The 22,443-nt window shown below is 35.9% G+C and overlaps 1 protein-coding gene across 1 annotated transcript in view; it reads right to left on the reverse strand.

Annotated features, from left to right (window-relative positions):
• Positions 1-22,443, reverse strand: part of CATSPERB (catsper channel auxiliary subunit beta) — a 207,045-nt gene that overhangs the window by 135,565 nt on the left and 49,037 nt on the right. Inside the window, exons 10-13 of the mRNA XM_021004314.2 lie at positions 20,151-20,217; positions 19,852-19,898; positions 19,272-19,424; positions 9,635-9,787 (exon numbers count right to left, since the gene is read on the reverse strand). Of these exons, the coding sequence (XP_020859973.2) occupies positions 9,635-9,787; positions 19,272-19,424; positions 19,852-19,898; positions 20,151-20,217 (420 nt within the window). The remainder of the gene's footprint in view (positions 1-9,634; positions 9,788-19,271; positions 19,425-19,851; positions 19,899-20,150; positions 20,218-22,443) is intronic.

Genomic DNA, 22,443 nt, shown 5'->3' on the forward strand with positions numbered 1-22,443 from the left:
TATATACTTTTTTTCCTCAGATATACATGGCACCTTCACAAAAAGTGGCCATGTAAAAGGTATAAAACTCAGAAACAAATGCAGAAAAGCAGAAATATTAAATGAACCCTTTTTAGACCATTATGCAATAAAAATTCCATTCAATACATGGCCCTGGAAATGCAGACAAAAATTAAGTAGAAAAAATGCTAAAGAATTAGTGGATAAAAGGACAAATCATACAACCAGTCAATAATTTCATTAAAGATAAAGACAACAATGAGGCAACAGCAAAATTTAAGGGATGAAGTGAAAACAGCACTAAGGGGAAATTTTGTATCTTTAAATATTTACATCATTAGAAAAGATAAAGAGCATATCAACAGCATACCAATGAATTAAGCAGGCAACTAAAAAAAACCTACAAAATTAACAACTTAAAATTCTCAATTAAACATCAAAATAAAAACCCTAAAAACTTAAAGAGATTAATAAAATTGAAACTGAAAAATGAACTAATAAGTAAAAGTAGGATGTGGTGGTTTGTTTGGTTAATTTTATTTTTAAAAGATAAGAAAACTAAATTACCAGTGTCAAAAATGAAAAGGGTGAATGCACCACCAACGACAATGAATCAAAACAATTATTATGAGCTAGTTTGCTCAATCAAATGCCAACAAAACTGACAATCTAAATGAAACAGATAAATATTTTAAAATATAGATTGCTCAGATTAATAGGAGAGGAAACAGAATATCTTAGAAAAAGAAATTAAGCTATGAATGAGCTCCCAAAGAAAAAATCTCTAGGAAAAGATAAATTTGCAAGTGAATTTTACCAAAAATTTAAAGAACAATTAATTTGAAATAATATACAAACTATTTTAAAAATTGGTAAAGAAAGAGTCCTACACCACATTCCTTCTATGACACAAATATGGTTTTGATACCTAAACCAGGGAAAAGAAAAAACAAAAGAGGAGTATTATAATTGAACTTTCTTAATTAATATAGATCCAAATTTTTTTTAATAAAATAATAGCAAAGAGATTATATCAATTACTCACAAATATCGTACACTACATGCAGGATAGATTTATATGAAGGATTACATGTGTGCTTTGATATTAGAAAAACTATGAGGATAATTGGTCATATGAATGACAAAATTGATGAATATATTATTTTAATAAGTGCAGAAAAAGGTTCTGATAAAATGTAACACAATTATTGTTCAGGGAAAAAAAACACTAGAAAGCACAGGAATAAACAGAGGTTCCTTAAAATGGTAGTAGCATCTATATTAAAGCAAGAACAAGCATTATGTGTAGTGGGGAGAAGATAGAAGTCTCTTCTTTAAGAACAGGGGTCAAGGGGCAGAGCCAAGATGGGAGAATGAAAGCAGTGACTTGCTTGAGCTCTCCTCCAAACCCCTCCAAATACTCATAAAAAATAGCTCTAAACAAATTCTACAGCAGCACAACCCACAGAAAGAAAGAGTGAAACAAATTTCCAACCCAAAAAAACCTGGATGGTTGATCAAAAAGGTATATTATGCAAGGCTGGTAGAGGAGCGCAGTGCAGCGTGGGCATGCAGGCCCCAACAAACCTAGAGCAGGCCTCAGAGGATTGAATCGTGGGCAGCTGTGGTGGTTTCCAGACTTCTCAATCCAAGAACACCAAAGACAACTTAGAAGGTCAGTGGGAAAAGTCTGTTTCTGAGGTGAGAGAGGAGCTAGATCTCAGCCTCAGTTCTTGAGCAAGCATGCTTGCTCAAGAAAATTTTACAGGTCCCTAGAAGTATCTCTGAAAACAGCTGTAAAAACCCCCGAAGCTTGGGACAGTACATTCTCCACATTGGAAGCAGACTCTTACCTTAACAAAGAGTTTAAAACTCAAGTAAATGACTGGGATCATGAGCAAGCCTTACAAAAACAGTTAGACTATATTATCTTACTTTGGTGACAAAGAAGATCAAAACATATAACCAGAAGAAGACAACAAAGTCAAAGCTCCTACATCCAAAGCCTCCAAGAAAAAATATGAATCAATTCCAGGCCTTGGAAGAGCTCAAAAAGGATTTTGAGAAGCAAGTAAGGGAAGTAGAGAAGGGGCAGCTAGGTGGCGCAGTGGATAGAGTGCCGGCCCTGAAGTCAGGAGGACCTGAGTTCAAATCCAGCCTCAGACCAAATACTTGGCACTTAACTAGCTATGTGACTCTGGGCAAGTCACTTGACCCCAACTGCCTAAAGAAAAAAAAAAGAGAAGTAGAGGAAAAACTGGAAAGAGAAATGAGAGTAATACAAGAAAATCATGAAAAACAAGTCAACAGCTTGCTAAAGGAGACCGAGAAAAATACTGAAGAAAATAACATGTTAAAAAATGGCCTACAGGGCAGGTAGGTGGTGCAATGGATAGAGTAACGGCCTTGGATTCAGGAGGACCTGAGTTCAAATCCAACCTCAGACACATAACAGTTATTAGCTGTGTGACCCTGGGCAAGTCACTTAACCCCATTGCCTACCCCCCCCAAAAAAAAGAATGCACTCCAGCCTCACTTACTAGCTGTGTGACCCTGGGCAACTCACTTAACCCCATTGCCTAGCCTAAAAAAAAAAATAGCCTAACCCAAATGGCAAAAGGGTCCAAAAAACCAATGAGGAAAAGAATGCCCTAAAAAGTAAAATTGGCCAAAGAGAAAAGGAAGTCCAAAAGATTACTGAAGAAAATACTTCGTTAAAAATTAGAATAGAGCAACTGGAAGACAGTGATGTTATGAGAAATCAAGACACTGTAAAACAAATTCAAAGGAATGAAAAACTAGAAAACAATGTGAAATACCTCATTGGAAAAACAACTGACCTAGAAAATAGATCCAGGAGAGAGAATTTAAAAATTACTGGACTATCTGAAAGCCATGATCAAAAAAAGAGCCTAGACATCATCTTTCAAGAAATTGTCAAGGAAAACTGCCCTGATATTTTAGAACCAGAGGGCAAAATAGAAATTGAAAGAATCCACCAATCTCCTCCTGAAAGAGATCCCCAAAGGAAAACTCCTAGGAACATTGTAACCAAATTCCAGAGTTTCCAGGTCAAGGAGAAAATATTGCAAGCAGCCAGAAAGGAACAATTAAAGTATTGTGGAAACACAATCAGGATAACACAAGATTTAGCAGCTTCTACATTAAGGGATGAGAGGGCTTGGAATATGATATTCTGGAGGGCAAATGAGATAGGGTTACAGCCAAGAATTATCTATTCAGCAAAACTGAACATAATCCTTCAGGGGAAAAAAAAATATTCAATGAATTAGAGAGAGTTTAAGCATTCTTGATGAAAAGACCAGAGCTGAATAGAAAATTTGACTTTCAAATAAAAGATTCAAGTAGAACATGAAGAGGTAAACAGGAAAGAGAAATCATAAGAGATTTATTAAGGTTGAACTGTTTACATTCTTGCATGAAAAGATGATATTTATAACTCATGAGATCTTTGTCACTATTAGGGTAGTTGGAGGGAAAAAAATTATATGTATGTATAGATCGATAGATAGAATAGACAGATAGATAGATAGATAGATAGATAGATAGATAGACAGACAGACAGACAGACAGACAGAAAGATAGATAGATAGATAGATAGATAGATAGATAGATAGATAGATAGATAGATAGATAGATAGATAGATAGATAGATGGCACAGGGTGAGTTGAAGATGAAGGGGTGATACGTGGAGAATAAAATTAAGGGATGAGAAAGGTTTATACTAGGAGAAGAAAGGGAGAGGTAGAATGAGGTAAATTATCTCACAAAAAACAATGGAAAAGAAAAGGCTCTTACAGTGGAGGGGAAACAGATGAAGGTGAGAGGGAATGAGTGAATGTTATTCTCATGGGATTTGGCTTAAGGAGGGAATAACATACACATGCAATGTGTTATGGAAATCTGTCTTAACCTACAGGAAAATAGGGGGGGCAGCAGACAAGAGAGCAGGGGGATGATAGAGAGAAGGGCAGATTGGGAAAGGGGTAATCAGAAACAAATACTTCTGAGGAGAGACAGGGTCAAAAGAAAGAATAGAATAAATGGGGGCAGCAGGATAGGATTAAGGGAAATAGAGTTAATATTTCACAACATGTCCACTGTGGAAGTGTTTTGCATAACTGCACATGTATAACCTATATTGAGTTGCTTGCCTTTTGAATGAGGGTGGATAGGGAGGGAGGGAGGGTGAAAATTTGAAACCCAAAGTTTTAAAAACACATGTTTAAAAAAATATTTTTACATGCAACCGGGAAATAAGAAATACAGGAAGTGGGGTACAGAAATCTATCCTGCCCTACAGGAAAATAGAAGGGGAAGGGGATGAGAGAAGGTAGGGAGAGATAGAAGAGAGGGAAGACTAGGGGAAGCAGTATTCAAAATACATGCCATCTTGGGGGAGGGGTGAGATGGGGTGAAAATTTGGAACTCAAAATCTTGTGGAAGTAAATGTTGAAAACTAAAAATAAATAAATTTATATTAAAATAAATAAAGAAATGAAAAAGAACAGGGGTCAAGCAATGATGTCCATTTATTACCATTACTATTCAATATTTTTCTAGAAATCCTAGCTATAGAAATAAGACCAGAAAAATAAATTAAAGGAATAATCAGTGTCAAAAAGAAATGAAACTATTATTTTTTGAAGAAAATATAATGGTTGACTTAGAGAACCCTAGAGTCAACTAAAAAACTAGTTAGAAACAATTAACAATTTCAGCAAATTTTCGGGATATAAAAAAAAAACAACACAAGACACTTACTTTTCTGTACACTACCAAAAAATCCAGCATGAAGAGAGAAAAAGAAAAATTCTATTTCAAACAACTACCAAATGTAAGAAATACTTTGTTGTCTATCAAGACACACATAAGAACACAATGAACACAATAAATCACAAATACTCTTTACACAAAGAAAGTCATAATTAAATAACTGAAGAATCATTAATTAGTCATGGGTAGGATGAGCCAATATAATAAAAATGACAATGTAACCCAAATTAATTGATATTTTCAGTGCAATAACCATCAAACTACCAAAAAATTACTTTATAGAGCTAGAAAAAATAACAAAATTCATCTGGAGGGAAAAAAATGTCAAGAATATCAAAAGAATCAGTGAAAAAAAATGTGGAAAAAAGGGGTCTAGCAGTACCAGATCTCAAACTATAATGCAAAGCTGTAATCATCAGAATAATTTGGTATTGGGTAAGAAATAGAGATGTTAATCATTGGAATAGATTTTTTACATAAATATACAAAATATATATGTATTATATATGTATATATGATATATGTGTATATACACACAATTGAATGAGTGCATTGCCAGTGTTTAATAAAGCCAAAGAACTGAGCTATTGGAGAAAGAACTCATTATTCAATAAAACCTATTGGGAAAACTGGAAAGCAGTCTAGAAGAAATTAGACATAGACCCACATCTCACACTGTGTACCAAGATAAGCTCCAAATGGGTACAAGTGTAACATTATAAACAAAATAGCAAAATATGGGGGGGTGGGGAATCAGTCAGATCTATGTTCCTGACCAAACAAGAGATAGGAAGGTTCACAACAAGCAAAACTGATGATTTTTAACTACATAAAATTTAAAAGTCTTTACATATAACCAGTGTAGTTAAAATTAGATGACAAGCTGGAAATTGGGAAAAAACCATTGCCCCAAGTTTCTTTAATAAAGGTCTGCTTTTTAAGATATATACATAGAAAAGATAGTCATATTTTTATAAGAATTAGAATCGCTTCCCAACTTATATGATTAGGGAGTTTTCAGAGGAAAAATTTCAAGTTATCAATATCCATACTAAAAAGCACTCTGAATCAGTAATAATTAGAGAAATGCAAATTAAAACATCTCTGAAGTAACATCCTACACCAATCAGATTGGTTAAGTTGACAAAAAAGGATAATGACAAATGTTGGAATAGCTGTGGGGAAACAGGTTCTTTAATGCATTGCTGGTGATGCTGGGAACTGGTTCAACCATTCTGGAAAGCAATTTGAAATTATACTCAATTGGGAAAAGAAATAAGAGTGATGCAAGAGAATCCATGAAAAAAAAAATAGTCAACAGCTTGGAAAAAGAAAACAACTCTAATACTATTTTTGCTCAGCTGAGGAATAGTAGATTTTGATCTGACCCCTTATTTTAACTCTGTGTGAGTCTTTTATGTTTCAAGTGTGTTTCTTGGAAGTGACATATTGTGGAATTCTGCTTTCTAAATCATTCTGCTAACCCCTTCCATTTTATGGGTGAGTTCATCCCATTCATATTAATAGTTATGATGGTAAATTGTTTATTTCCCTCCATTCTATTCACTTATACTTTTTTCTTCTCTACACTCCTTATTCCTTCTTTATTTCAAGTTGTTGTCCTTTGTTTCTTCCCCCTTTCAAATATCTCTGCATTTTAGCATTTGTTTTCTTACAATTAGTCTCTCCCCAAAGTCTATCCCTCTTGTATTCTCTTTTACTCTATTCCTCCTATCTATGTCCCTGGTGTATTAAATATGTTTCTACATCAAACTGTGTTTGTGTGTGTCTGTGTGTCTGTGTGTCTATGTGTGCATGTGTTCTGCCCTCTCTTAACTAGTTAAAATGAAAATGAAATTCAAGTGACAGCTGATTCTCCCACTCCTTCTACATTTGTATGGAGTTTTACTTATGCAACTCAGTTAAGTATATTAACACATTTCCCATCTTTTCTCCTATTTTCTACTAATGTATCCTTCCTCTCTCCTTCCTTTTAAAAATAAGTTTATTGATATCTTCTCTCTCTTACATCATGGTAACTGCCCCAAGTATCTCTTCCTCTACCAGAGAGCCATTTTATATGGCAAATAGTATTTTTAGAAAGAAGAAATTAGTTCCTCTTGAAAACTATTTGTTCAGAACATTTAATCATTAATTTGATTAAAAATATATCTCCTACTCATAGCTGTGACAGATATATGATCTGCTTCTCTTCTAATTTTTTATAGTATGGTCTTTAATATTAAGGTCACAAATTTATTTACTGTGGAATACGGCATAAGGTGTTGCTATAAGCCTGGCTTCTACCAGACTACTTTCTAGTCTTCCCAGATCTTCCCTTAATCAAATAAGGAATTTTGCCTAGATAATTTATGTTTTCCACTTTATCAAACACTGCTACTTAGTTCTATTGTTTCTGAATTTCCCTTGTTCCCCTTGTCCCATTGATCTGTCTTTCTATTTTTTAACCAATACCAGATAGTTTTGAAAACTGCTGTTTTATAATATGGTTTGAGGTCTGGAAGTAGTATCCCATCACTTCATCTCTAAATTTTAAAAATTCTTCTCATAAAGGGCCCTTTCTTAGGCATAATTTTCATGATAATGTGGTCAGTTAAAAACATGTTTAATACTTCTCTCTTTTTTGCATTTTTTTTAGGTTTTTATGCCCGAATGTATGATGGGGAGTTTTATAAAAATGCCATGTAATACTGAGAGAAGTATGATTCTTTCTATTTTTGTTGACTTCTCATCAGAGATCTGTGATATATAACTTTTCTAAAATTTGATCCAGGTCTTTGACTACTTGCTTGTTTATATTTTAGTTAGATTTGTCTAGAGCTTAAGGGGCCCATTGAGGTCTCTTGAAACAATAAGGTCTAGTTGAAGCAACAAGGCACCCTGATAATGAAAAAGGGAGTGGCATGTATCAGGCAAATCAAATTGCTACCACCTCAACATTCTCTCAGGCCCTGATGGAAACAGCCCAAGACCCTCAATCCAAGAGTCCTAGAAATGAGTGCCCACCAGATGACCACTCCTGCTTCAAGCCTGGCCTTTGTAAGCATCACTGAAGGTAATAATCCCTGTGGAGAAAGGGGCAAATATCCCCAACAACTGTAAACCAACTACAACTCACAGGGAAGGCAAGCCAGCCTGGCTGAAGCAGTGAGGCACTCTGATGGTGATATAGGTTGTGCGGTGAGTAAGATGCCACAATGAGGCACATTTTCTCTCATCAGGATAACAGTTTATTAACATGTATGTGACACATATAGCTGTTAATAAAGTGGGTCAAGACTGGCTTCCTCAATTAGGACAGCAACTACAAAGAGATGGGGGAAAACCTTTTTATTGAGAAATAGGAAAGGAGGAGTTCTGGATGGTTGAACAATGTCATAATTGGCTACAGCTGGGAAAGGTGGGTTGGTCTTCAGTGTGGATGATCACACCCTTCTGACAATTAAGGAATGTCAATTGCTTTATTGGCCTCAGCTACATCTAGTAATTTTGGCTAGAAAAGCAGATCTTCAATCAGGACCATCCAATTAGTGCTACCCTTGGGGGAAATCAAACCACCCCTAATTTTACCAGGAGAGACAAGGGCAGAAGAACTGTTCCTTGGGGAAAGGCTCAGCCTAAACTGGTTTCTATTTATAAGTAAACAAAACAGATGTCTCAGGAGCAAGTTGAAAGGGAATGACAACATTATTCAACCATGCCTTTGATTTGGACTGGGAGAGATGACCATCAACCTCACTTTTAACCTGGTCCCGCAGCCATCACTGAGAAGGTGCTCACTTTTATGACCAGCACCAACACCATCCACTTACCAACTGGCACCAATAAGCAATTAAGTCCAGGAACTCTAAGAATGGCAATACTCCTCAGATTACCAATCCTGATATCAACCTAGCCCAACTATCATCTTGGGAAGCATTCCCTTGGAGATTTAAATTGCTTCTGCAGGTGCCGAAGCCACTGCCTCCTCAACAATCACAGCCTGGCCCACAGCCTGGCAAATGAAGAGCCAAAAAAAAATTAAGTTTTTAACAATAAAGTCCTTGGCATTACCAAATGATTTAAAATGGCCATGTCATCAACCTGATGTGGCTGGAACCTATTTGTATTGTCCCCCTCAATAAAATGTAAGTTTCTTGAGAACAGGGACTGTTTCCACTTTTTTATTTGTATTTCTAGCACTTAGTACACTGCTGTGTGCATACTAAGCATTTAGTAATTTTTCATCTACTTATTTATTCACTCAATAGTTTTAAGAAATTCTGAATTAGTGGTGACTGAATTAACATTATTATTTTGAAATTTTAATTATTGCTTATAAACATGTATGTGCATGGATCAGTGTAAGTTAGGTAGTAAAAGTCTGTGCGGAGTGACAAAAATATACCCTCCATTTGGTGCCACTGTCATTCACTATTTTTTCTTTTTACGGAAGTTGCAGCAAGAAAGTAAGAGATTATGGAGGCTATATTAGAGTCCCAAATCCCAGTTGGCAAAGAATGTGAGTGACATTTCTCTATAATCTCAGACCCTGCCAAGTGCTTCCAGGGATGGAAAATTCAGACTAGGGGAACCTATTCTGATGCATACCAACCTCAAGAGCTCTATCTTGGGAACAGTTTGCTCCTACATGTGTAGGGATTCTTGGGAATACTGAAGCATTGTAAGGGCTAGAGATATCCAAATACTTGCTCTGATTTTTTTATTTCTGGAAGTGAACCTTCCAGAGGTACCCACAACTTGACTCACTGAGGGACAGACAGAAGTGGATAAAACACACATTCATTAGCCCAAGAAAAGTCTATGGATACCTACCTGATTTCCAAAAACATACAAAAAATGAGTCCTAGGATGGAAAGCCATTCCAATAACAGTATGAAAATCACTAGGGAAAAAAAAAGTTGGAAATCTCAGAGCAGTCTTCGGACTCTTGTTTAGGAATTTCCTTGCAGCAGCAAAAGAATTATTCTAAAAAAAAAAAACAAAAAGGAAAAGTCATGGAGATTTTTCTATCATTTTGATCCATACTTCACTTCATTCCCTCAAGGATATCTTATCATTCCACAGAGGTTATCCTGGGTTCTTAAAAAGCTATGATAGCAGAGTATAAACTCTAGCAAGTCCTATCAATTTGGAAGGTTTTAAATATTGCTACATCATTCAAGGACACCCCTAAGTGTAGTGACACTATGTGTGTGGTCAGAAATTGTTTTTCTTCAGCTACACAATTCATGAAACTATTCACTAAGACACAGAGAGCTTGTGATTTATGTTAGTGGAAGCATATTTCTTTAAAATTATTTAACAAGGGAGCAGAGTCAAGGTATCAGACTGAAACCAGAATTTTTCCTGAGTTCTCCTAACACACCCCTACAAACAACAACTAAACACACACCAAACCAAATTGAGTGAAAAATCTAAGAATGCTGAAAAAACTGAAAACCTATATGAAAGCATTCAACAAAGTGTAGATTAAAAATAGATTGGAAACTAAATAACCTAATCCTACAGAATTTGTAGGACAAAAAAAATCATAGAAACAATCAATAATTTTATTAAAGATAATGACAACAATGAGACAACAGAGGGATTCACAAAAGCTAAAATGGGAAGTTTTGATTACATATAATTAAAAAGTTTTTGTACAAACAAAAACAATGCTGCTAAAATTAGAAAAAAAGCAGAAAACTGGAAAATTTGCAGCATTTCTTTGATAAAGGTCTCATTTCTCAAATATATAGGGAACTGAAACAAATTTATAAAAATAAGAGCCATTCACCAATTGATAGTGCTCAAGGAATATAAACAGGCAGTTTTCAGAGGGAAAAAAATCAAAGCTATTAATAGTCATATGAAGAAATGTTCTAAATCACTAATAATTAGGGAAATGAAAATTAAAACAACTGTGAGCTACCACCTCACACTTATCATATTGACTAAGATGACAGATGTTTTTGCATTGTGGTGCTGATGAAAACCTTTAGAGTCCGCTGGACAGCAAGTGGGTCAAATTAGGCAATACTTCAAGAAATTAATTCAGGCTATTCACTAGGTCAAATACTGAAGCTGAAGCTGAACTATTTTGGTCACATACTAAGAAGATGAGATTCATTGGAGAAAACCTTGATATTGGGAAAGACTGAAGGTGAAAGTAAAAGGGAACAGCCAGAGAGGATGAGATGTAGTATTATGATAGTTTCCGTGATGGTATTGCAGAAACAACATACCTGAACTTAGACTTCAAGAAACTGTGTAGGATAGAAGGGCCTGGCATGCTACAGTCAATGGAGTCAGTCACAGAGTTGGACATGGCTGAATGACAACAACAATAACAAAGATGACAGAAAAGGAAAATGACAAATGCTAGAAGGTGAGTAGGAAAATAGGTATACAATGTAAGGTTGGTAAAGCTATAAAGTAGTCTGATGATTCTGGAGAACAATTTGGAAATTTTCCCCAAATCTACAAAACTGTGTATACCCTTTGACTCAGCAATAATACTGCTAAGTCTATACCCAAAAAAATAAAAGAAAAAGGAAAAAGATCCATACGTAAAAAATATCTATAGCAGCTCTTTTCATAGTGGCAAAGAACTGGAAATCCAGGGGATGCTCATCAGTTGGGGAATGGCTGAAGTAGTTATGGTATATGAATGTAATGGGATACTGTTGGGCTGTAAGAAATGATGAAAGGGATAGTTTCAGAAAAACCTGAAAACCAGTGTTAACTGTTGAAAAGCGAAGTGAATAGAACCAGGAGAACAATTTATACAGCAACAGCAATATTGTAAAAATAATCAACTCTAAAAGGCCTAGTAACTCTGATCACTACAATGATCAACCACAATTTCCAAAGGACTCATGAAGAAAAATGCTATCCACCTCCAAAGACAGAACTGATGGACTCAGAATGCAGATTGAAGCATATTATTTTTCTCTTTCATTCTTTTTCCTGAGGAAAATATGATTGATTGGAAATATATTTTGCACAATTTCATACATATAATAGATTTTATATTTCTTGCTATCTCAATGGGTGAGGGAAGGATGAAGGGGAGTGGGAGAATTTGGAGCTGAAAATAAATGCAAAGTTGGACTTTTAAAAATGTAAAAATTTATGAATAAAATTATTTAACATTCCAAGGAAAGTATACTAAGCTTAAGATGGGGAAATGTCATGTTTTGTCCAATGCACCCTACATTTATTACTCTCTCTTAGGTCATGACTTAGATTAACTGTACCTAACCCCAAAATATAACAAAAAAAGTCATGAGATTTCACATTTTTTCTTATTTTTATTTCCACTACCATCACCATCCAAACACACATATAATAGGACAGAAATGCTTGCTTATGCCACTATTACAAAATAATCATCTCAATACAAAAATAAACTCCTGAATCTGAAATTTTGCTTTTAAATCTCTTTCCTGTTATCGATTAATTTGTATTATTTTAATATGAATTTATTTATTTTAGTTTTCAACATTTACTTCCACAAGATTTTGAATTCCAAATTTTCACCCCATCTCACCCTTCCCCCCACCCCAAGATGGCATTCATTCTGAATACCCCTTCCCCTAGTCTGCCTCCCTTCTATCCCTTTCCCCCACTTCTCTTATCCCCTTCCCCTTCTATTTCCTGTAGGGTAGGATAGATTTCTGTACCCCACTTCCTGTATTTCTTATTTCCCAGTTGCACGTAAAAACATTTTTTTTAAACATGTGTTTTTAAAACTTTGGGTTCCAAATTTTCTCCCTTCCTCCCTGCCTACCCACCCTCATTGAAAAGGCAAGCAACTCAATACAGGTCATACATGTGCAGTTATGCAAAACACTTCCATAGTAGATGCACTGTGAAAAACTAACTCTACTTCCCTTAATCCTACCCTGCCCCCCCATTTATTCTATTCTTTCTTTTCACCCTGTCCCTCCTCAGAAGTATTTGCTTCTGATTACTCCCTTTCCCCCTGCTCTCTTGTCCCCTTCCCCCACCATTTTCCTGGAGGGTAAGACAGATTTCCATACCCAATTGAGTGTGTATGGTATTCCCTCCTTAAGCCAAATCCTATGAGAATAAGACTCCCTCATTCCCTCTCACCTTCCCCCATTTCCCCTCCACTGTAAGAGCCTTTTCTTGTCTGTTTTGTGTGAGATAATGTCCCCATTCTACCTCTCCCTTTCTCCTTTTCCTAGTATAATCCTCTCATCCCTTAATTTTATTCTCCAGATATCACCCCTTCATCTTCAACTCACCCTGTGCCCTGTCTGTCTATCTATTTATTTATCTATCTGTATGTATGCATATATATATATATGTATATATATATATATAATATATATATATATAAATATATATATATATAATATATATATATATATATATATATATATAATTTTTATATTATATATATGCATACATATAATTTTTTCCCTCTAACAACCCTAATACTGACAATACTGAGTTATAAATTTCATCTTTCCATGCAGGAATATAAACAGTTCAACTTTAATAAATCTCTTATGATTTCTCTTTCCTGTTTACCTCTTCATGTTCTACTTGAATCTTTTATTTGAAAGTCAAATTTTCTATTCAGCTCTGGTCTTTTCATCAAGAATGCTTGAAAGTCCTCTATTTCACTGAATAACCATTTTTTCCCCTGAAGGATTATAATCAGTTTTGCTGGGTAGGTGATTCTTGGTTGTAATCCTATCTCCTTTGCCCTCCAGAATATTATATTCCATGCCCTGCGGTCCTTTAATGTAGAAGCTGCTAAATCTTGTGTTATCCTGATTGTGTTTCCACAGTACTTGAATTGTTCCTTTCTGGCTGCTTGTAATATTTTCTCCTTGACCTGGGAACTCTGGAATTTGGCTACAATTCCTAGGAGTTTTCCTTTGGGGATCTCTTTCAGGAGGAGATCTGTGGATTCTTTCAATTTCTATTTTGCCCTCTGGTTCTAAATATCAGGGCAGTTTTCCTTGATAATTTCTTGAAAGATGATGTCTAGGCTCTTTTTTTGATCATGGCTTTCAGATAGTCCAATAATTTTTAAATTCTCTCTCCTGGATCTATTTTCCAGGTCAGTTGTTTTTCCAATGAGATATTTTGCATTGTTTTCTAATTTTTCATTCTTTTGGATTTGTTTTACATGTCTTGATTTCTCATAAAGTCACTAGCTTCCAATTGCTCTATCTAATTTTTAAGGAAGTATTTTCTTCAGTAATCTTTTGGACTTCCTTTTCCATTTGGCCAATTTTGCTTTTTAGGGCATTCTTCTCCTCATTGGCTTTTTGGACCTCTTTTGCCATTTGGGTTAGGCTATTTTTTAAGGTGTTATTTTCTTCAGTATTTTTTTGGGTCTCCTTTAGCAAGCTGTTGACTTGTTTTTCATGATTTTCTTCATCACTCTCATTTCTCTTCCCAGTTTTTCCTCTACTTCTCTTACTTGCTTCTCAAAATCCCTTCTGAGCTCTTCCAAGGCCTGGGACTGATTCATATTTTTCTTGGAGGCTTTGGATGTAGGAGCTTTGACTTGTTGTCTTCTTCTGGTTGTATATTTTGATCTTCTTTTCACCAAAGTAAGATAATATAGTCTGACTCTTTTGAGTTGCTCATGATCCCAGCCAGCCAATTACTTGAGTTTTAAACTCTTTGTTAAGGTAAGAGTCTGCTTCCAGTGTGGAGAATGTACTGTCCCAAGCTTCGGGGGTTTGTTTTCAGAGATACTTCTAGGGATCTATAAATTTTCAGTTCTTCTGATATGTGGTATGATAAGGGGCGAGGTGTTTACTCCTTTCCTGGCCTGTGCTCTGGTCTGTGAGGAGAATTTCCTCTCCCCAGTCACTACAGGCTCCACCACGCCAGCATTCCTCCTCAACTCAGGACCACCACCCAGAACTGTGACCCAGATCCAAGCACGGGCAAAGCAAGAAATTCCTGCCTCAGCACTGGCAAAGAGATCCCTGCAACTCCCCTCTGATCAGCCACCTGATTCCCCCTCAGTCTGTAGGCTGGAAGCTCAGGAGGCAGCCACCTCCCCCGGGCCGAGCTCCTCGAGGAATGGGGCTGAGACTCTGCGCTCTTCTCACTGCAGAAACAGGCTTTTCCCACTAACCTTCTAAGTTGTCTTTGGCATTCATGGGTTGAGAAGTCTGGAAACCACCCCAGCTACCTGCGATTCAGTCCTCTGAGGCCTGCTCCAGTTTCACTGAGGCCTGTGTGCCCATGCACTCCTCTACCAGGCTGGCGCGATATACCATTCTGAGCAACCATCCAGGTTGTCTAGGGCTGGAAATTGGTTTCATTCTGTCTTTTTGTGGGTCCTGCTGCTTTAGAATTTGTTTAGAACCATTTTTTTTAACAGATATTTGGAGGGGTTTGGGGGTGAGCTCAAGCAAGTCACTGCTTTCACTCTGCCATCTTGGCTCTGCCTCCTAATTTGTATTATTTTGATTAGACTAAGATAAGAAGGCTTTGATGCTAACCAGGGCCATAAAAATTAGAGGCCCTTTCTAAGTGGTCTTTGTAGGACATAAACCATTCCAGCTCAGTCACTCTTGAAATTTTTTTTTCCCCCACCTTTAAAAACCCGGTAGGACTTGACTCTGGTCCTCCAGGATAATCCTAATAGTTGGAATATTTTTTTTCTAAAGTGTCCTAACCGCTGTGTGACACTTTTATGAGTGCCTAAAAAGAGAAATGATGATTGCTGTGAGCCAGAATAGGTTTAACAAGAAGAAATTACATCCGTTTACTTTTTTGATGAAGTTGCAAAATCAGAGGAATAGCATGAGCAGAGAATATTTTGATTTTATGAAGGCTGCTGATAGTTTTCCATATCCTTATGGACAAGACAGAGAGCTCTGGACTGAATCATAGTATATTCAGATAGATTTGCAACTGGTGGGTTTCCCAGCACTTAGCACAGTATCTGGCACATTGTTGTTCAGTTGTATCTGACTCTTTGTGACTGAATAGACTTGTTATGGGGTTTTCTTGGCAAAGATACTACAGTGGTTTGCCATTTCCTTCTCCAGTATGTTTCCATTTTACAGAGGAAGAATTGAGGCAAATGGGGTTAATTAAGTGACTTGCCCAGGGTCACACAGCTAGTAAAGGTCTAAGGCCAGATTTTAACTCATATCTTCCCGACTCCACATCCAGTGCTCTATCCACTGCACCCCCTAGCTGCCTGGCACACAGTCGGTGCATAATAAATGTTTATTGACTGAATGATTGGAATGACATGATAATATAGATGAGAAATACAAGACACAATCAAAAGATAAGAAGAATTAAATATTAACACGATGATTGTGATGATAATATTCTTTAGTACTTCATGGATTGATTTCATCAATGAAAATATCTACCCAAAGTTTAAGGTAGATGGTGGTCAGGTAGATAGTAAGTTGTTTATGGCTACTTTCCCTCTGCCTGGCTACCTTCTGAATATGAGCCACTCTAAATTTAGCTAGAATTCTTCCTAAATGGCACACACACAATTCATCACCATGCCCCTTTCTAGCTTGGTAATGCCTACTCAAGTGTGTGCTCTGCTGTCATACATAGCTGTTGAGGTGGCAGGGTCAGTGCCATGCCATAATGAAGGACAGGTAGAATTTAAGTGAAGGGATAATGATAATAATAACACAGACCTGAAAATATCCTGTACTATTCCTTCAATAAACTGAACTTGAACCAGACTACTGTCACAGACAAAGTCCATCATTACCCTACCCAGGTATAGCATACATAGATTCATAAAACCTTAAGAACATTTTAATATATGTCACCATCCCAAATCATCATCATCTCCAGGCTATATGGAACATAAAACTTTTCAGTTACAGAGACTTATCAAAGGAGATCAAAATCATGGAGGAAGGAGTTGTTGTCCTGTCTGCTAATAGAGTTGTATTGAGGATCTTTTCAATAAGTCTATAGGGGAGATAAGTTTATATTATAATGTTTCTATTCAACCACATAAAGCTATTATTTTAGCCACCCATGCAACAGTCCTTAGAATGGTTAAATATTAGAGAATAGCAGGATAGTGACTTGCCTCCAGATGATTTCTATATGAAACCTACTGGGAAAAACAATGAGAAGAATGAGATTGTGGTGATGAAGAGATTGAAAAGAAAACTTTTACAGGATAATAATAATAACAATAATTTTGTTGTTGAGTCATTTCAGTCATGTCTGACTCTTCATGACCTCACTTAGGACTTTCTTGGCAAAGATAGTAGAGTGGTTTGCTATTTCCTTCTTCAGCTCATTTTACAGATGAGGAACTGAGGCAAACAGGGTTAACTGACTTACCCACAATCTCACATCTAGTAAGTTTCTGAGATTGGATTTGAAATCAGGAAGATGAGTCTTCCTGACTCCAGGCCTAGCATTCTATCCACTGTACCACCTAGCTAAATAATAATTATTATTATTAATTGATTTACATTTAGACAGGACTTCACTCACAATAAATGTGATCAAAGACTGATGGTTTAAATATTATTATTCCCTTTTTACAGGTGAGGAAACTGTGACTCATAAAAGAGAAGTGTTTGCTTCTGGTCACACAGTAAGGAAGTGAAAGAAATGCGATTTAAATCTTGATCTCCTCGGTACAACAATATAGTGTGTTAAGTCTTACAAAATATTTTCTTTATAAAAACCATGAGGTGGGTATTACAAATTTATTGTTCTCATTTTAAAGATGAGAAGTTTAACTTCAGAGAAGTAATGTGACTTTCCTGAGGTCACACATCTATCAAATGTTAGAATTATGACTCAAATTCAGGTATATCCTGGCTATAATTCCTGCATTCTTTCCACTATAATATCACAAAGATAAATTAAAGGTTTCATGTAAAGCGGAAAGGAAGTTTCTAGTAGAGTGTCTAAGGGAACTCTCCTTGGTCTTTTTCTTTTAACTTTTTTTGGGGGGTGAGGCCATCAGGGTTAAGTGACTTGCCCAGGGTCACACAGCTAGTAAGTGTCGTGTCTGAGGCCATATTTGAACTCAGGTCTTCCTGACTCCAAGCCAGAGCTCTATCCACTTCACCACCTAGCTGCCACTCTTTTCAACATTTTCATTAATGACTTGGATGAAAGCATACATAGCACACTTATCAAGTTGCAAATGGCAGAAAGCTGGGAGCAATAGCCAATATGTTGGATGATAAAGTCAGAATTCTAAAGAAATGGGGGCAGGTAGGTGGCACAGTGCATAGAGCACCGACCCTGGATTCAGGAGGACCTGAGTTCAAATCTGGCCTCAGACACATAACACTTATTAGCTGTGTGACTCTCGGCAAGTCCCTTAACCCCATTGCCTAGCCAAATATTAAAAAAAAAAAAAGAATTCTAAAGAAACTGCAAAAATAAATGAGTTGACATGTGAAATCTCATAGGGATAAAGAAAAAATCCTGAATCTGGCTTTTGGAAAATCAGCTAACTACAGCAATATAAATGAAAAGAACCACTACAATACAATCAAAAGTGAATGTCACAATATTACAAAGGAAAAGCATGGCCTCTAAGAAGAGGCATGAGAAAACACTCCATTCTTTTGCAAAATGGAGAGGTCTGTGGGTATGGCAAGCGGTATATATCTTCAGACTTTTGCAACTGATCTTCAGTATATCAGCTGAAGAACTGCACAACTCTAGCCTGGGAAAAGAGAAAACTTAATTGGGAGATATAGCTGTCTTTAAGTATTGTAGAGCTGTCAGGTAGAATTGGACTTGTTTTCTTGGCCTTAAGAACAACAAATTGGATCAATATATAGAAATCACAAGGAGGCAGGGTGAAGTTGTGACCTAAGGAAAAAACTTCCTAATAACTAGAACTCCCCCAAATATGAATGGTCTGCCTTAGTGGATAGTGAATTCCAGCAAAGGTTGAATGAGACTTTGGCAAGGATGATCTTTTGTTTGGTCATTTCAGTCATGTCTGACTCTTTGTGACTCCAGCTGGTGTTTTCTTGGCAAAGATACTAGGATGGTTGGCCATTTTCTCCTCCAGTTCATTTTATAGGTAACAAAACTGAGGAAAATTGGGTTAAGTGACTTGCCCAGGGACACTTGGCTAGTAAGTGTCTGAAGCCAGATTTGAACTCAAGAAGAGGAATTTTCCTGATTTCAGGCCCAATACTCTATCCACTGTACCAACTAGCTGCCCTAAGCATCATCTAACTGGATACAATTTTTGGAAAGGGTTGGACTAGATGATTTCAAGTTCTCTCTAATTCTAAATTTCTGATTCTAGGTGAAGAATGTTTAAAAATACATTTGTGTAGGATTATTCATCTTGCAATTTAACTATATAATATTGCCACGAAGCATAAACTTAAACTTGGAAACAATTTTGTGAATTTTCATGGCTACGAGATTTCCCCAGAAAAAAAAAAGAAAAAAGAAATCACCTTGAGATTACAGAACACACCTTTTTTTCAAAAAGGTAGATGGCATTTTCCATTTCATAGTCAATAAGAAATGCCAACAGATGAGCATCATATTTTTTCCTTTGTTTTCTCTTACGGGGGACGCAACTTTCCCACTTAGAAAATGGAGGAGTACTATAGAAACAAATAGTCGGCTACAAAAAAAAAAAAAGAAATAAAAGTTAGAGATATAAGATGCCCTATTTGACATCACTGGCCTGATTGGCCTGTGAACTACACAATTGTTCTATTGTGTCCTGGTTTGATCTTAAAAACATGAGTTATTACTAAGCCTATTTGCAAACATGAAGCAAGTCTAATGAGTGTTGCAGACTATCTCATTCCATAATGGAAAAATTCATTTAATTAGTGTTTTATTAATATCTGGACACCTCTAGTTAGTGCTTTATTAACATCCTGACATATTCTTAACCTAATCAGTGCAAAATTTTCATAATTAGGAACAAAGAATGATAAGCTTTCTAATCAGGAAAACTGACATTTTTCTCAATTATAGGTTGCCTACTTTTTAAAAAGCATTCACAACCAAATTTCTTACCTTCTTTTAAGGTAATAGTTTACCTGACTCATGCTCCTACTTCTTTCAAAGATGATAGCAATGTAATCATCTGGAAAGCAGAAAGTGACAAATTATAGGTATAATCTACATTTATAAAGACTATACAGTTGAAGTAGTTAATGCACTTGGGATTATAATTTTTAAGCTTCAAAACCATCTTACAATATGTACTTATTAGTGAATATTATTCAAGACTTTAGATTTTGCCAAGTAGCTCAAGCATAGTAATACATCATTATTATGAACTCTTATTTTTATTTAGATTATAATATATATACAAATGTATTTGATAGAAATTTACCTTCAAAATCTTCTTGGTTAGCTAGACATATTTCATTATACCACAGTTTTGCTTTATAATAATCGTCCTATTGAAAACAAAAAGAGAATATATCTAGCAGCTATGACATAGATTTAAGAGACAAAACCTACAAAATTATTAAAAATCCTCCAAAGATTTGTTGAAGAATTGGGGTGAGTGGAGACAAAAAATAGACACAGAAAAGAAAAAAGTATAGAATCTGGAGAAGATGAAATAAAAAGCTGGAGGTGGAAGAGAGTAAATAAAGTAAGAGATTAAAATTAGTAAGACAGGTTTTGGGAATGGCCCATGCCTACACAACATTTTCTCGAGGCAACTAAAATCTACTGCTATTCAATGACTGACAAACTGGCTAAAAATATATCTTTTGTTCTTTATTTCTTTAAAGTATGGGCACCCCTACCCACATTCCTCAAATGCAGGGCAACTTGGTGAGCCTCAGGACCAATTTGATGTTAGTTTCACTTCAGGATTCTATTGAAAGCTCCTTTCAATAGAACAGTAGGCAAAGTAACTCTTTTTAGCTCCACCATGAATAATACTTGCATTTCCATTGTTTCTTGACGTTCCTCACAGCAGCCCTTCTAGATAGGGAGTACAATTATTATATTTACTTTATACATGAGAAAAAAAGAATCTGAGAAAGGCTGGGTAGCCTGCCCATGGTTTCACATGCTAATTAGTGTTATATGCAAGGCATTAATGTCATATTCAAGCCAAGGTCACCTGGCTATAAATCCTGCACGTGTTCCTCTGTCCTATGCTTCTTTGATTCCATGCAACATAAGTAATCTTTCCCTACTAATTGTGCGACCGTAGGCATGTCACTTAAACATCTTGAGCATCAGTTTCTTCATTTGTAAGATGGAAACAGTAATATTACCCTAGTCTCCTATATAATGGGCTTATATGGGTGAAATTAAATATATATGACCATACATTATCTATTTCTATAATACATAATATAAAATTATATCTATTATATATATATATACATAATATATATATATATATATATATATATACACACACACATATATATAATTTGATCCATATATACACACACATATAATTTTGGAGACAAAATGTACACAGAAAAGATAGTATGTTAAGAGCCTCCATATACAATACATACATCATGTATGTATTTTTTCTAGTTGTAGTTACATGTCTTTTTAATTTATTTTTGTAACTATCCCAATGCCTTTCCTAGCTTACCATAATTATTTGTTGATTGAGTAAATAAATGATGAATGACCTTTTGATCTCCAAATGAAAATATTGAAGGACACTAATAGAGGACATGGAGCTTAAAGAGCTTTAAAAATGGAACAAAAAATCTTCCTTGGATGCTGTGGACCCCTTGATAAAAGGCTCAGTGGTCCCTTGTACACCACTCACTTAATAATTATTATTCTATAGGAAGTGAGGGAGGGGTTGCATATCTGAGCATGTAATATCATCCTATATTATTGGGTAATTGCTATGTTACCAACTACAGGCAAAGTAATTTGGAGTACTTTGCAGGACATGTTTGAGTTTTATTTCCACCAGTTACTACCTGTGTGACACTGGATAAGTCACTCAACTTCTCTGAACCTCAGTATTCTTATCTATAAAATGGAGATGACAATATTTACCCTGCTACCTATCTCATATATTTGAGTAAAGTGCTTTGTAAATGTGAAGTGTTACATACATGTCAACTATTATCTATCACATGTTATTATAGAATGTTTTTATAATTTTATAATGGTACTAAATAGATGAGAGGAAGAAGAGTATAGTGTGCCTGGTTTCAGAGTCAAAAAGACCTGGGTTCAAGTCCAGCACTATGACCCATACTGTCTGGGTCACCCTGAGCAATATGCCTAATATCTCAATGCCCCAGGCAATTCACTGACTGAGCTAAGGAGCTAATTTGCATTCACAAGGAGCCCCAACTCAGGTAATCTAACTAAAAACAACAACAAAAAAATCTAAATACATTTTTTTAACAGTAGGTTTTTCTTGGGCCATTCATCTGTGACTGACATTAAGCTAGTTAAGATGGGGCTGGAAAATAGCAAAGAAGATATGCTTGACTGCTCCTGTCCTTTTCTGAACTCTAGAGTAGCCTAAATGTTTCTTTCCTCAATGTCTTTATGCCAAACCTAACTAGTAAGTAGACTGCATTAAAAAAAAAAAAACAGGATCAAGAATACTGGAACATGGGCATCTCTCTCAACTCATTAATGCAAAAGAGTTATAGCACATAGATCTTCAGAGTCTT

Source organism: Phascolarctos cinereus, unplaced genomic scaffold (genome assembly GCF_003287225.1).
Source record: "Phascolarctos cinereus isolate Bilbo 61053 unplaced genomic scaffold, phaCin_HiC Scaffold_3;HRSCAF=262, whole genome shotgun sequence".
Classification (NCBI taxonomy): domain Eukaryota; kingdom Metazoa; phylum Chordata; class Mammalia; order Diprotodontia; family Phascolarctidae; genus Phascolarctos; species Phascolarctos cinereus.